Source organism: Alligator mississippiensis, chromosome 8, assembly GCF_030867095.1.
Source record: "Alligator mississippiensis isolate rAllMis1 chromosome 8, rAllMis1, whole genome shotgun sequence".
In the NCBI taxonomy this organism is placed as follows: Eukaryota; Metazoa; Chordata; order Crocodylia; family Alligatoridae; genus Alligator; species Alligator mississippiensis.
Window position 1 is genome coordinate 15,788,071 of NC_081831.1, and position 17,025 is coordinate 15,805,095.

A 17,025-nucleotide genomic window follows, 5' to 3' on the forward strand; every position below is an offset into this window, starting at 1 on the left:
AACAGACAAACATGCAGGGGCTCCATGTGTGACAGGGACCAACGGACCTAAATGCCTGGGGAGCTCCCCTCACTTCCAGATCAGCAGAGGTGTGGTATCTGCAACCCTCAAATGGATATATTGTCCCTCTAGCTCAGAAGCATTGCAACTCCCTTATAACCCTGGTAAGAAGGTGATTCAGCCTCTTTCCCTATAGGAGAGCTTCTAGTCTTATGGCTATGAGACTAGATGGCCCTATATGCCATCCCAGGTCCCTTTAGACAGATCACTGAGCAGATGGGTACGAGGTGAGCCCTTGGAGGAACAAGGCTCAAAGAGAACCTGCAGCACCCAAAGCCAAGTGTGTATACAGGCCCTGCAGAGAGACTCACCATGAGTAACGGACTTTATTTCAATGGTTTTGGGGATCCGCTCTTCTGGAGTTGGCTGCACAGATTTCCGGCTAATTTTGGATTTGAAGAGAGTGTTGATTAACGTGGATTTCCCCAAGCCGCTCTGACCTGGAAGACAACAGGATGCGTGGCTGTGAGAGTGAAATCATGTCCACTTCCCCTCCCAGCAGTCAGCCCAGCATACACCAGGATTGTATCTGCTACGAAGGCAGGGCCAACTCTGCTACCAACAGCTTTGCAAACAGCCAACAGGTCCTTTGTGAAATTGAGCTTGCTGTCTTGCCGGATGGCTCTTCCCATAAGACAAGGACCACGCATTGGCTCGGGCACACCTGGTGCCCTCTCATAGCTAAGCCATTGTAGATGCACTCTCATTCTGTGCTTCAGTCAGCTGACACAGGGGAGCAGTTCCTTTAGCCCAAGTCTGTGTTGGGAGGGGAAAGTTTTATTTCTCATGCTACTTGTTAGTTAAGAGACTGAGTACCTACTCTTGCTCCACAGACAGGTCAGATTTAATAGGGCCAGAGGGCAAAGGATCTCTTAAGGCTGGGGCATCACAAGATAGATTGGGCTAAATCCTGATCATGTCACAAGGTAGACTGGGCTAAATCTGTCTGTTTAGCTTCATTGGAGGGGGTGGGGCAGTAGAACAACAGCTCAGTTGTTAGCGGGGATGCTTTCACTTTACACCATCCAGCAGCGCTCAGTGAAAACCACTTCCTTTGGTAATCAACACATTTCCCTACACCCATGAGCAGTAGAAACAACATACATCTGTTTTTGGGCTCTGCGATGGCAAATGCAGGCACCCAGGCTCTTGTGAATAGAGATAGGGGGTTATGACACACTCGGCACGAGAGGTGATGCTTATGAAGTTCCATTTCTGACCTTGAGGGCCCTGGCACTGAACCTGCAGTCAATTTATTTCTTTGCTTACTATGAGCATGGGAAGCAGCAGCACAAAGGCTCCTGGGTGAGGGAGATCCTCTTTAAGGGACTCACAGATGAAAGGGCCACGAAGGAAGGATGGACATAGGGGTTCCTCCCAGGGGTCTACCTCCTGACAACCCCACCACACATTTCTGGTATCCTCATCTCCATTTCTACACAGCTGATCCCAAGTTCTTGATTTCCCCTAGGAGAAGACCTTCTCCAGCTCTTCAATAAATCCTGCAGGGGATAGATCCTAATGGCTCACTAAACCAACAACCCAGTGAGTTATGGCTGGTGTCACAAAAAGGGAATAAATTAAGTCAAGGGACTGATTGGTTCTCTCAGCAAACAGATGACACAGCTGCTCTGGCTCTGGAGTCAGGACTGATTTAAGAGGGCCGGAGGGCAAAGGGCCTCTTAAGAGAGTCAGATCAGCACAGGGCAAAGCTGTTTAAGCTAAATCTGTCCATTTAAATCAGTGTTTCAGGAGAAACAGCATAATGCTTGCATGAGAAAATCCTCAAGAGATATCCCACCCGTAGGCAAAGGGAGGCCTCAGATAACAGCAGGAGGGTCACTCGTTTTGTAACCCCATGTCCGGGAAGCCCTTGCAAGAGCGCTTCATGTGCTCAGTTTAAACTCTCCGCCCCCATCAAACCTACTGCCCCAGCCCTAAAAGACCAACTGCAGGGAGCCCCGCTTTCCAGGAGGGAATCCTTATCATGCACTTGGATGCCTGGGATCCGCTTCTTCTGGTTAATGTTGATGCCCTTCTGCAAGTACTTCTCATACTGGTCACTGATGAACAAAGTGGGTTAGTGGGAGACACTAACAGCTCAACAGCTCATGGCCAGTTAGGGAAGAGCAAGAGTTCCCTGGGGTCTTCTAACCCATTTGAACTTTTGATTGACCCTTTCTCCTGTGTCAAGTTTGTTCTTGTGACCAGACCGCACAGACCTTGCAAAGAGCTCTGAGACGGAAGTATCTTTGACCACAGAAATACTGCTGAATGAACCTTTCAGCACACAAGACTCAATGACTCTGTTCTGGTAGTGCCAAAGTAAATTCTTACCAACTCTGTTCTGGCCCTGATGCAATTTCTTGTGAAAAAGCATTGTTTCTTTGATGCCATGTTACTAAGGTGCGTCTGCACTGACGTTCACAGGATAGATGGGAATAAGGACAAGCAGGAATGCTCCACCCTCTGGAGGGGCTACTCATGAACAAAGTGCACCACATGGACAAGGCAGGGGGAACCAATCGGTTCTTAAAAGAAAAGACAGAGGAAGTAGGGCACAGAGAGCTCCAGTGCTAGGACCACATCCATTGAGGCAGGCTTTAAAAAGACCAGGAGAGAAGACTGGCCAACGCTACAGCTGCCAGACTACCTGCTTGGATGGTCCAGCAGGAGCCACCACACTCCTACCCGTCTCCTCTGCACTGCACAAGACAGAGAGCTCCAGACCGCGATGGGTGTGTGCAGACTGCCCAGGGTAAATAGCGCCACTGAACAGCACGATAGCAACAGGCCTTTATACTTGTAAAGGAATCTGCCAACACACCACATGGCCCCACGGCTACTGAGGATTACCTAGTGCTGTGCCAGGCGGGCCATTGTCTCTTAACATGTGGCTGGACAGTGCTTTAATGAAGGGCCCCATCTCAGCTGGGGTCTTTACCATCAACAAGCTGAAGAACAAAGGCATCGGCCTGATACCTCCGCCTTGGCAACAGTTCTGCAGCCAGAGTCCTGTGGCTCTGTTGATGCCGAGAGGCAGGACCAAATCCAGCCTCAGAGCCATGTGGGCTCCACTGTGCCGACTTGCTTGTCAGCAGCTAAAACAGCTCTGGGGGCAAAAGAAACATATGGAACAGATACCCGCCAAGCGCTCCATGCCCTTTGCTCAGCCTTTCATCAAGCAGCACAAGGGTAAACAGATTCTGAACTGTAAACACACTTGGCTAATCTGCAGTTCCTTTTGGGGGCCTGGTAATTAGAAGCACCTGGGAAGGAAAAAAAACGTTAAGAGGTGACACATAGCTGCAGCTTGCATGAGTCAGCCCCTGCGCCTGCCTCCATGCAAATAGCTGGAGCGTGATTTCATCTGGAGACAAAAGGGCAAGAGGAGAAACGGCATCTTCCAGGAGCTAGCATTAAAGGTGTGGGTCTGGATTCTCAGCTTCCTGGTCAGTACAGAGTTCCTCAGCGTCCGTGTTGTTGTTCTGCAATTCATCAATATCCAGGGCAAAATAAAGGAAGAGGAGGGTGTATTTTACATAGACCTTTACCTGATTCTCCCCAGACCCAAAGTGGCAAGGACTGGGGTGTTCAATCAGTTCTGGAGAATCCAGGCAGCCCCACAACTTGAAGACTCACTTCCATGGATCTGATCAAAGCTCAGAGACAGACCAGGGTGGATGACATGCCAGCACATAAGGCTATGGTGGCAAAAGGCCATGGGACAGATGGTCCTGTAGCGAGGTACTAGGGCTGGGACTATTATAGGCTCAAAATGCAATCCCAAGCCAGTCACTAGACTTTACTGAACCTCAGTTCCTTATCTATAAAATGGAGGCAATGATAATGATGATTCTTCTCCACCTCTGCAGGTGCTTACATGCTAGAGGGATGTGGGACGTGAAAAGGCCTGGGTGTTACTGGAGTGTGCTGACCCACCTGGGTGCTACTGAAAAAAGAGGACAGGCAAGAACTCAATGAAAAAGATGTTGCAAAGTCAAGGGTTTCTCTGAAGAACTGCAAGCTAGTCACATGAGCAGCTACCCTCCTAGAGAGGTTTACCTGCTGTTCTTCAAATTCAGGGATCACATTAAGTGCATAGAGCCTGTTTGGATGGCCCAGGACATGTGCAGCAGACTAAATCCATAAGGGAGAAAGAACAAATCATGCTTGGTTCACTCCCCTTTCTCTGAGAGACTTGAGAGAGGCAGCTGCCAGATAAGCTTCAGGGGGGTGTACAGGCACCCAGGTACAGTGACTGCTCCTCAAACACATGAGCTCTGCCCCAGACAAACAGCCCCATTTAGCGGGAGTCCTGAAATAAGCAGCTGCCCCGTGCCTTTGCCCATACGTGTACTGGCTGAAGAAGCCTGTTATCCCCCTGCCTTGGCATAGAGCAGTCAAATGGAGAGTGAAGGCATCCAGGGAACGCATGTCCCAGTTCAAGGGGCTCTTCACTGATCCTATGCAGGGGTCACCCACCCATTTACATGTGCTGCCTTGCCCCCTTACTCTAGCTCCTGCCCTGTGTTTCTCTGTGATAACTGGAGATTTTCAAGCTTGTTTACACTGCCATGAATTCCCCAGCCTATAAACACGCCATGCAGAGTCTGCCAAGAAAAGAACAATGTTTTCCACCCGCCGCGAAGCAGGGGCTTTCATACCACACACAGCGTTCTGCCAAGGCAAGGCCAGGCCCCTCTGAAACCTATCCCAGAGTCATCAGCACAGTAGAAAGAGAAGCCTCCTCAAGGCAGCCTACTTCTGGAGGCCAAAAGAAGAACCCTCAGCATTGTGGGCACAAATGTGAATCCAGGGGCAGAGCAGCAGTGAGTCCTGTCCTGGCCAGGACTTAAGGCAGCAGCTCGTGTAACTTCACCTCCCAGAGAGGGACTCAGAAGCTGAGGATCTAAAAGAACCCCCCACATAGGGGAACTTGGCTGAAAATGCTGAACATCAGCTGTGTTGGGGAAGACACTCTGGGAAACCTCCAGGAATTGGTCCAAGTGTAAGGCTTGCATTGGGCTCACTGTATAATTAGCTCTCTGGAGGCATGTGAAAAGGTAGTGCCACAAGGCAGTGGAGCTTGCATGGCAAGATGTGAGAAGTCCAGGGCAGAAGCAAGTTCCCAGGAGAGTGGAGGTAAAAGGACAGGTTATAAGGCCTGATGCACTTTGGAGTGCACTGAGCCACCACATTCATTTTCAGTCCCCAGACTTTTCTAGAGCATTATACACCCTTCACTACAGAGGGGGGCAGCTGACCACTACTCTGCACAGCCAGCAGCAGGAAACACAGAGGGGCTTGCCTGGCGCTCTCCTCCCGCCACGTTCTCATCGACACCCTTGTGCTGCTGCAGGCACAGAGAGCAGCTCTCACCGCTGGAGACTCCGTACCCATCACAAAGGATGCAGCTGGACCCCTGGACCGAGTTGAAAGGCCCAGGCCACCTCATCGTCTACCCTGCAACCTGATAATGACTGCTAGGGGCAGGCTGCTAAACCTGGGGCTGTGATGTCACTTCTCTGCAAACATGCTGATAGCAAAAGGAGCGCTGGCCTGCATCTGCAGACATTTCTCCAAGTTCTCTCTCAGGGAAAACCTCCCCTTTCACAGCCCAGTCAAGAACACCCACATGCTCTTCACTTCAAATTCCAACCATCACCTGCTGACACGGGCATTTTTAGCCAAGAACAAGCTGGTTACAGGCCAGCTGCAAATCCCTGAAATTAGGGGTTCACACAAAAGACACATAGGCAGCCATGGCAGTATAAAGCATGTAGAGCAGTGTAAGGAGGCAGCAGGCCTCAAGCAAGGGGAAGCTGTTTGAGTGGTTGTTGGGGAAGGACCTGAGGGCAAACCTCCATCTTTCTCACTCCTCATTCACTGTAGCTCTAAAGGGCAGATCAGGCCTCAACAACATCAGCCTCCTGACAGCTGGATTTTGGCCCAGAGCTTGCAACTCACAAGCCTGGAAAGAAGAGTAAACCCAGCTCTCCTTCTTCACCTGGCCTGAGCCCCAGGGATACTCCCATCTCAGCAAACACTGCATTTCAGGATCCCAGGGGAAACTTCTATATGCTGGAGACCTCTCAAGCTGGCAAACAGTCCAGCCAGGGGAGCTTCAAAATTATATACCAACTTCCTCAGCATTTCATAATCACATTAGCAAACCACCTGAGCAACTTCCTTCCCTGCTGCTCTCTGCCATCCTTCAATCTAGCAGCCATCAGCAAGTGGTTTGTGCATTATCAAGCAAAGGCAATTAATTAGCATTGAAAACTCTGTGCTTCAGAATCATATCTGCAGAGCAACCAAGACTTGGTGCTTATGCTGAGTTGTGCTGTGCATGGCCAGCCTGAGCCACAGGACCATTGCCATGGGTAATGATGACTTCAGTTTCCAAGTTGTGCTTCCTGTGCATGCCCCCAACTATAACATCTCCGCCCCCTGCCCAGGCCACCTAGAGGAAAAGCCAAGACAATTGTGGAGTGAGATTCCCCAGACTCCATCCTGCACTCATATAATGCAAGCCCATGGCATTTGTACACATGCATGTGCTGCAGTGCCCGGCGTTTTTAAATATGCCTGGCGCTGTGGCACATACATTTGTATAAACAGCGAAATGAGCATCAGCGGTGAGAAAATGGAGGCAGCACGCTTTTACATTAAAACACATCGAAGGTGCAAAAGTGCACCACCGCCACGTTCTGCACGCTGAAGTGCATTTTGCCATTTATACAAATGCATGTGAGACAGCTTCAGGCGTATTAGCTCACATGCTCCACAGACTATTAAACCAGCCTGCTCCAACTCCAACGCACTGGATTTTGGCATGTTGGAGCAAACAAAGGTACATGTATAAATGCCCCCATAGATTTGGGGAAACTCTCCAATGACACCAAAAGGCCCCAGCTGAGATGGGGTCCCATTATGCTGGGAGGTGTACATGCCTACAGAAGGAGGCTGAAGTCCTGCCAGTTCCTCCTGGCCTCCTGCTTGGACCAAACCACTGCATGGGGGACTGAACAGGAATGCAGAGGCAGTGTGGATCATGGCAGAAATTAGGTGGCAACGATGCGGCTTGGTAGCAGGGACCATGGCACTAAAAAGCCATGATCCCACAGACATCAGCCACATGGCAAATAAATCCTTAACATCTGGGAGCCATGCACAGCCACACGGATAAATAGGCACTTCCAACCAGCTGACCTTCAGCCAGTCCCTCAGAAGCAGGAGCAGCTTTGCTGACTCCCACTCAAAAGATCCTCATTGTTCAATCCTAGACGCTGCTCTACAAGGGAAGACAGATGGAGCGCTAGGAGGCAATGCACATTGCAGACAGAGCCTGAGGAGAGCAGCCCCTGAGGACTCACCGACCACCATGATGTTGAACTCAAATCCCTGCTTCATTGCTTTCCTCCTCATCTGTTCAAGGATGGCATCGATGCCGACATAGCCAAAGTCCACGGCAGGCTTCTCTGTCCGCGTTGGCGCGGCCTGTTTGAGCCCGGAGTCTCTGGGGGCATCCGTCATGCTGGGTGTGTAACTAGGAACCACCTCAGTGCCTGCCAACAAGAATGGAGAGCGGTTATAAAGTGTTGAGAGGGGCAGGAGAGTGGAAACTTCTCTTGTCTGGGAAGGGACCCCCCTCTCCAAGGTGGGAGGGAGGTGCTTTCTGCTAGGGGCAGTGCCTTTACTGCCTGTCGCTGTGACAGCTAGGGGCCAGGAAGGCTGAACAAGGATAAGGCATCCTAAAGCAGGCTTCTGCTCTGCGCTCTTAACTCAGTCTGGCATGCCAGGCCCTGGTTTTTTCCACTGTGCCCATCTCTGGCTCCAGGAAAGTCACAAAGCTTATTTGAAAGAGCAACCTGAAGTCAAGTCCCCCAGTCTGGTCTGTACCAGACAAAGTATCTCCCAGATCTTCCCAGCCCCAAGAAACCACCCCCAATCCCAACAGGAGCAAAGACCACTCTGGCAGCAGGTTCCTAGACCTCCAAATGAAGAAAATCCATCACCATAAAGACAGCAGCAGATTTCAGGGCCAAGGAACCCCTCAACAAAAGTCTGAAAGTTTGTTTAGTCAAGAATGATGAAATCTTGATAACACAAGTCTTCCACTTTGACTCAGTTATTATGGACTTCCATACCCAAGACAGTTTCCCAGCTGAGCTCTACCAGAACAATTAGCCACTTGAACTATGTGGTGAAACACAGCACAGGCACATTTGCGGGAGAGGGGCGGCTTTTCTTTGACTTATCCTAAGCCACTTCTATAGACAGTGCTCTGAAAGTGACTCTCGCAGCTCAGCTGTAGCGGTTAAGTTACACCAGAACAGTTCTGCTGGTGACCTTCCCCGTGCACAAGGGCCTTTGACTTTTTTTCAGAGGTTGAGAGGTCTTACCCAGTTTGCCCAAGAGTGGCTGGATTTGCAGCTCTGCAGACAGAATCAGCACAGATCCCCTGCACTGTCACCAGTGAGAGATTGTGCTGGGAAGGGTGGAGGGAGGGCAGAGATAGAGGAGGAGTATATGAGCCTGGAGTGCTGTACTGCCTGGGAAAAAGGACTCTGCAAGGAGCCATTCCCACAAGTGTATTAACAGAGCAGCAGTTAAGGAAAGGAAAAGCTGCCAAAGGCTCATTTGCAAACACACAAGACTATGGCTTGACTGTGTCCTTGAATGTTTAGGGTGTCCTGATTAGGCTCAAGGTTGCCAAGTCCACTTATAATAAATGGAATTGGGCTTGTTTTTTTAAAAAGTCATTTTAATTTTTTGAGAGTCACGGGCTGCATTTTTGGGGGCTTGTTTTATTTGGAGGTTGCTTATTTTGGGGTTTTTTGTAATAGGTGACTTTTAAAAAGTTATAGTTCAGGGGTGGGTAAATGGCGGATCCGGCCAGCAGCCGAACTCCATTTCCCAGCAGCCCCTGCTCACGTGGCTGGGGCTGGTTTTCATGGAGACCCCAGCAGCAGCCGTGCTGTAATGGTTTGGGGCTGGATTTCCGTGAAGATGGGCCCCAGGGTATGCTGCAGGGTGCGGAGCTGCTCTGCAGCTGGGCTGGGATCTTACAGCAGGGACTGCACAGTCTGGATGCCCTGAGCAGGGGTGCAGGCAGCAAATCGTGGCTCTGCCCCAGACACCCAGTTTGCACACAAGATGCAGATCCACTAGAGAGGAAATGCACAGAATTGGATACACACAGTAGCAAGGCTTTACACCAGAGCCACATGAATTCAAGCTGATGGACAGCTGGCAGCATACTGCTGGCTCCAACACATCTCTTTGCAAAAATTACAGCCTCAGTGAGCCAGAGGCTGGTCCAGAGATCCTGAATTAGTGCTGTTTTTAAAATGGCAAGGCCCAAAGTGGAAAGAATTCTGATATACCAGGAGAAAAAATAAATCAACATGGAAAGTATGTTACCACTACGAGAATCATTAGATTATGCAATGGTTTAACCCCTGCAGCCACAAAAACAGAGCAACACAAATAAACCTCAAGTGATTTTACTGGGATTGAACCTTGAAGGTGTGCGATTCTGGAACTGTTTGTATCCATCCTTACCTGTGTGCCCTAGTGCATAAGATGTCTGACTTTGGATTAGAAGATTAAAGGTTCAAGTGCCTTTATGGTCAGTAGTTCTTTTAGGGGTTGGACTAGATGATCTACCTATTGAGGTCCCTTCCAACCCTAATCTTCTATGAGTCCATTAATTTTTTTTATGATACCTGGAAGCGAGCCTAGCTGGGGCAGGGCAGGGCATCACTGGAGCTGAAGGTTATAGCAGCAATGGGGAGAGATGTGTTATTTGAGCCTCAGTTCTGTATTAGCAGCCTGTATCCGCACTATGATAGCAAGGAAGCAAATCAACTGAGGAAGTGAACAAAGCAGGCACCTACAGCCTCTACCCCATATTCACCAACCCACCCAGCTTCTACAGACAGGCAACACGTGGCACCAAGAGAGAAATGCACCATCTACTGCCAAGCCCTGCTCTCACAAGTCAATGGCCAGGCCCTTGCATGATAGAGGGGAATGGATTGGATATGCCGTGCTCGTGTTCCAATACAACCCAAAAAGGCCCATCCACTTGACTCCAGAGAGGAGCTGATGTTTCAGCAGCTGCTCAAGATATGATAAAAGTTATACGACGTTAAGTGTTAACACATGCGCTGTCTTGTCACTGCAGATTCCAAGGGCCTGCTGCCAGGGAGCGAATGGTAATGCAGTGTAGGCAGTGGCTCAAGTCTGGCTATAGGAAAATATGATTTTTAAAAGCTTGATTTTTCCAGGACTTCTCCCACTCCCTGCTGCTGCCTCAGAGAACTCCACAATCAGAACAGAATGACTGAAAGTGAGGAGAGAAGCTGTACAAAAGACCAAAAGGAATACCTTTTTTGCAACGGAGTTGATGAAATTTTCCTTTAATTCACCATTACTACAAGCACACATAGCTGTTCTTTAGAATCATGGAAAGTTAGGGCTGGAAGGGACCTCAGGAGGTCACTTAATCCAACCCCCTGTTCAAAGCAGGACCAACCCCAACTAGATCATCCCAGCCAAAGCTTTGTCTAGCTGGGTTTTGAAAACCTCTAAGGATGGAGCTTCCACCACCTCTGGGTAACCTGTTCCAGTGTTTCACTACCCTCCTAAAATCCTTCCTAATATCTAACCTAAACTTCCCTTGCTGCCACTTGAGATCGTTCCTCCTTGCTCTGTTGTGGCAGCGAGATGTGAACTAGCTTCAGGGCAGAAGTGACTGAACTGACAGTTTCCCTTTAATAATGAGGAACTAACTGACAAAAAGTCATCACTAAGAAACCTGATGTACTTTGGCATCCCATTTTGGCATGGCGGGTAATGACATGGCCTTCCAGACAACTTGCAATCAGGCCTGCTCCAACATCCAGAAGCACAAGTAATGCACCCAGTGCAGGGAGCATCAGCAACACCAGGGATGCTGGAGTATCAGGACCTTGCTTTCATTCTGGCAGAATGGCATGGCAGGAGGCATGTTTGCAAAGACAGGAAAAACAAATTAGGGATTATATCAGTACAGAAGCAAGGGTTGATCACATCCTTCCTGCCCCCTGGGTTGTTTCTGCAGCTGCATAAGGCAGGGGTGCTCAATCCACAGCCTGCAGGTGAGAACTGGACAAAGCCATGTCGTCTAGCCAGATGGGTTCAGAAGTTGGGCAACAAGGGAGTGGTGGCATTTAACACTGCCACTGCCTCCCCTGCCAAAATGCCAAGCCTCAGGTGACTAATATTGGCACAGGCCCCCTGCAGTTGGACTGGCCCTGACTAGGCCAGCAATGTGCACTGTACTGGCCTGTGGATCAGATGCAGCCTGTGGACTGACATGGCAACACCTATCTAGCCCACAGAGTGAAAAGATTGGGCACCTCTGATCTAAAGGCCTTGTCACACATTCACTTTTAACTGCTGCAAGTCACTGGAATGTAGCACCCTATTCAAGTTAGTATGTGTTAGGGGACAACTCTTGCCTGAAAGGGAACAACTTTGCAATGCCATTGCAGGGGGACTTAAAGTGTGCTCAACTGCCTGAATGTGCATCTGCTTGCATTTTAACTGTACATAATGTTAACCTCAACATATAATGTCACTCTAAGCCTGTCATCTTGCTCGTGGTAAGGGTACCTGAGCAGCAGTTTCTCACGGTCTTAGGACCATCACTCCAGAGTTTATAGAGGGAAAATATCACATTTCAGGTACTGCAGCAAAAACATGGCTTCCTAGCAGATGCACAGCTGTTGATCTGCTGCCCACCCAATGAATTTTTAGCAACTGCAGGGAGAGATTTCACAAACCCCTGTTCTCCAGGAACAGGAGGTCCTTCTTTGAACTTAACACAGGAGTGTCAAACATACAGCCTGCAAGCCAGATCCAGGCAGTCAGCCACCTCTATGCAGCCCACTGGGCTACCACAAGTTGGGGATAGCCAGCAGCATGCACAGCTGCCCATGGAATCTGAAGCCCTGCTGGACAAGGCCACTTTGCCCACCTTGGCTTGGCTCACAGGCACTTGCCCCACTGCTTCCAGGTGACCACTGCCACCCCATGAATCCGGCCCAGAGTCCAAGGAGTGTTTGACACCCAGGACTTAAGGAAATTCTCCATATAGGCCGTAAGACACAACTGAGCAGTTCTAACTCCACCCAGCAGAGGGCAGCGATACACAGGAGCCTGCTCGTTAGTGAACTCGTCATTGCCACCAATAGTTCACAAGCGACCCTCCAAACACTGCACCTTGCCCGTGATCCACTCCCTCCTCAGAACGTGATCATGTGCTTGTGAACAAGCCCAGGGCGAGACTTCAGGCAGCAAAGACCATCCAGTACAGCTGTGCAGAAGTCCCACTTGCCAGAGGTTGATAGGAACTAACGCGGAAGTCAAATTCAAGCCAACTCAACAGCTGTGTATAAAAGGCCTACCACATGGAGGTGCTGCACCAAGGGAGCGCGCAAGGAGAGCTCACCCACTGTGGCAGACGAGGGGGACGGAGGTGGTGGCACACAGCAGGCCCCTATGCACGGGTAGCTGCAGTCAGGACATTCGTTTCAGATGACAGGACCCCCCCCCCAGGCACAGCGGGAGACCTGCCCTCCTTCAGAACGGCTCTTCCCAAGGGTTTCTGGACCAACCAACTGTGGTCAACTGTTAAAGCTTGTTGCAGGCCACTGCAAGCTCTGGACCAGTAACAAGCAAGCCCCGCTTAACACTGTTTCACTTAGCGCTCATTGAGTTTCATTATAATGCTCACGGTCACCATCCAGGGTCATTAAAAACACTTGCAGTCGCCATCTTGGGTCGTCAAAAACTTTCGATTTTGCTTAACGCTCGTTTCACTTAACGCTCAGTTTTTCAGGAACCAATTAAGGGCGCTAAGCGGGGGTTGCCTGTACAGAGAACTTCTCAGGACCACAAGCGCTTCATGGACCACAATTTGGAACCACTGCTAGAGGCCTCCTCTATACATCACAGCTAATGAAGACTAGGGTCAGGATGTGAAGTTAAAATCTAGTAAGTGTTCCCTGGATACCATGCTGCATTAACCTACAGTGAATGGTGGTTAGGTTAAGCAGGAACAAGGACTCTTGTTCTGGAATAAGTGTCTCCACACGTGTTGTTAATTGGGATTAGCTCTACGTTCAGCAAGTCCTTAAAAAAAATCAGTAACTGAGATGAGGAGGAGGTCACAATATATGGCCTACAGCCCCCCTTGCACTCCACCCCCACATTCACCCTTCCCTTGCTTGAAAGCAGCCATTTGAAGCTCATCTCCCACTCTCACTCTCATTTGCTAGAGACAGAAGTTTTGCACACTACTTCCTAATCCCCACCCAGGGCCCCAGCTGCTGCTGCTTCCAGAGGCTTCACTGCTATTCAGTCAGGTATTAACACATGGGCCTTTCCCCACCATGATCTCCCACTCCCATTTCCAGCTTCTTGCCAGCTGGAGAAAGCTTTCTTAGAGAACTGCACTGAGGTGCAGACTTCCATGGTCTCCTGGTTTCAGCCTGCCCTGAGTATCAAATGCAATCTCTCCAGCAGTTGCACTATGGAAAGTGTTGGGTAGCACTAGGTGCACAGGGCAAGGATTCACTTGTCCTTTTAATGGATAGAATGAGGGAGAAAAAGAGGGGAATCAAGAGAGCCAGACAGAAAAGCAAAACAGAGAGGAAGAATGGCTGAAGAACAGGATAAAGAATCAGGGGGGAAAAACAGGCTGGGCAACACGATGCAGGGAAGTAGTGACCAGCTCCTCCCAGGGAGCCAGCAGGAGCTGAGATCTGTTATCTTCAACATGACAACAGGAGGCTTTCCTTAAATGCATAGCCTGGGGACTGAAAAAGACCATGCAGTTACCAGAACTTAATGTAAAGGATGCTCATTAAGCACAGAGTAGTGCCAGTGCTGGGCACTTGAGGAACACTGCATCTTGGCCTTTTGCAGGCTAAAATCAAGTGGGGGCATCCGAATCCCAAGACCTCCGGGCTTGGGCCTGCACGTAGGATGCCTGCCAATGGATTTGGTAGTATATGAAGTTCCAGGGTGAGAGCCTGGGACGGAGGATACTTGCCGGCTGTAGTGCCATACATGGTGTTTAGACCGATTGAGTTCTGCCTATTCAGTCAATATAATTTGGAACTGATATGGCTGATTTGACCTGGAACACAATATATATTTAAAAATCACCACCCTGAAACCGACTGGCTGCCCTCTTCTTCAAGGCTTTTGAAGTTGCTCTTTGAAAGCTGCTTGCTCCTCACTCTTTCCAGACTGATACAGTATTGTACAGTTAAGTTACACAGTAGAGGGTGGGGCTGAAAGAAACTAGACTCATGCACTTAACGTATATGCAGATACCTGATGTTGGTCACAATGCAAGGAAGTGTCAGCAAACTAGAACCAGCATTGGGCAACACAAGTAACCCAGTTCTGCAGGCATCCGGGGTGCATATACATGGGAGTACACTGCAGCAGAAACAAAGCCTCCGGCCTCTTCAGGGAAACGAAGCCAGTCCCACACGCTTTGCAGTCCATCCATGTATTGGTGATGGTTCACAACCACTCTTTTCCCATCACAGGCAGGCTTTGGGAAGCACTGTGGTAGATCAGGCTCTGACCTCCCCTCCCTTCCCCTCATGCAGCAAAAGATTCAGTGTTCATAATTTCCTCCTGGACAGCCACAAGGGACCACTCTGATTATACGCTGACCTATAAACCTCACCCATCAACTTTTGCATGAGTTTTGCTCCCCATTAAAGTATCATCGGTGATACCCAAGCTAGCACCCACTGGCTACAGATTCTGCAGCATGAACATGACTGTTCATGCGTCAGACTCCTTGCAAACATGGGCAGATGCATATCTGTCATGCTGGCTTCACTTTCTGAAGATTTTCTTCAGAAGAGATGGAAACTGATTTCAAAGTGATATCTGTAAGCTCCTTCAGCTGGTGCGCTGCTCTGTGTAGTTTAGAAAACACTGCCATATTGGCGCTTTGAAAACCAAACCAAGTCAGGAGACTCCGACTTCACCTAAAAGAACAGCAGCAAATGTCAGGTACTACGACAGTCTCTCTGTTTGCTTAGCTTGACATTATTCTAACCACACGCCAGCCCTTGCAGCATGGTTGAGGAGCTGAGAGACCTTATTTCTCTAACCACAGAAGAATGCAGTTCAAGTGACAAAGATGTAGGAAACCAACATTTCTAGAGACACTACAGAACAAGACCTGCTGGCACTTGGACCAGCACCTTTTTCTGTCTGCAAAGGTGGTACAAAGAGGAAAAATTATAGGAGTTTGACTCATGGCTCACCTCCTTTGGGTCATGCTAGCTTGTTTCCCCAGAGGCCTGCCTCGCTGCAGGCACAAGGAACAGGAAACTTGAGCTATGTGCACTACAGAAACCATGTTAACGTCTCTTTCTGTGCCAGTGCCATTTGGGGCTACTGGCAGGGACAGAGTGGTCAAACCCTAAAAGCCTCTCTGATGGGCTGGCAGGCAGCAAAGGGGGCGGGGGACTGTGGCATTTGAGATCAGATCACTGACCTCTCCAGCAGCAGGACACAGGAAGAAGCTGTCTCCCTCCATTGTCCTAAAGCTTTTCCTAACCTGGGGGCAGGGGGGAGGCACCAAAAGGCTCAGGCAGTGTCTGCCTTACTGTTTTAAGTGCAGAATTTCAGCACTTTAAACATGAAAGGAAAAGCAAAGGTCCTCAGTTACACGGGCTGAAAACGCAGCAAGAAGATTGTTAAATATGAGCATAATTGGACATGACGCCCTGTCTTTTTGCCCAGCTTCAGGCACTGTCAGTAATCTTCAGAGCAGAGGCTTCCCAAGAAACAGACTCTGCTGAGAGCTTTGAAGCCCTGAAATAATTAAAGGCAGAGGATCGGCTTGCCCCAAACCCTGCCCTAATCCTACAGTACACACGGCAGTAACTTTCCTGCTCCACTGAGCAGTCCCACGAACGTCTAGAGGGCTACTTGGAAGTAAAGGACATCATGCAGACAGGGTGAGGCAGATCAGGGTAACAAAGGAGTTGGTGAGAGGGAAAATTTAAGAGGTGGATAACTAAAGAGCAGAGTTGTGTCTCTGGAGGCTTTTTCTGGATGAGAAGTCAAGGCAGGAAGATAGTGGAGTGGGACAAGGGGAGGGACTGGTAGGTCTGGCTGTCTCAGGCATGCTGCTCTGGGTACTGGACCCCGGCAGGACAAGGAGGTGAAACAGCCCATGCTTTGGTTTGGAGCACCTTCCAGTAACAGAGCTGTATTCACCAGCACACAGAGGGCAGAGAGAGCAGGGATACTCCCACTCCAGCTGTGACAGAGGCTGCCCTCACCCCCCTCCAGGGGCTGATCTGCTCACAGCCAAGCCAGCATGATCCTGGCTCTCTCATTTTCCTGCTGGGAACACACTTGCTATTCATCTCATCCCCAAACAACACTGAGCATGGAAGCAGAGCCAGCCAAGGCAGGAGAAACAACAGTTCCTCTTGTTAAGCTAATGTAATTTATTGCAAACACAAGGGGAGGACAAGGGAGAAGGCAAGGCCTCCCTGTTAAGTGTTTACCAGCTGAACCTTGTGTGTACTCAGATAGACTCCTGTCCCAAGGCCTGCTGGGGAGCTGATGGAGTGGCTCTGCTTTGCTTTAGCATTTGCCATCCTTATAGTACAAGGCCCTTTCAAGGTTAGCTCCCAACAGAGGCCACCTGGGTCTGCTGCAGGAGAGCAGCCAGAGGATTCCTCCCCATGGATCCACTCTCAAGATAAGCGGCTCCAGCAGCTATAACCTTTAAACACAGCAAAACATGCCTCTAATTATTGCTGTGCCTGCTGCTTCCCTCAGACGTGCTGAGAAATGCCTTGCATTCAAGCCTGCCTACCTTTACTCCAACTATGCATTTGCTCCAATAAAAGGGATCAC

At 49.6% G+C, this 17,025-nt stretch overlaps 1 protein-coding gene across 5 annotated transcripts in view; it reads right to left on the reverse strand.

Moving 5' to 3' along the window:
* The window catches only part of SEPTIN9 (septin 9), a 237,846-nt gene that overhangs the window by 22,843 nt on the left and 197,978 nt on the right, over positions 1-17,025 (reverse strand). For all 5 annotated transcript variants that reach the window (XM_014601895.3, XM_014601896.3, XM_006269202.4 and 2 more), the window contains 2 exons: positions 7,440-7,631; positions 372-500 (listed from right to left, as the gene is read on the reverse strand). In XM_014601895.3, the coding sequence (XP_014457381.1) occupies positions 372-500; positions 7,440-7,631 (321 nt within the window). The remainder of the gene's footprint in view (positions 1-371; positions 501-7,439; positions 7,632-17,025) is intronic.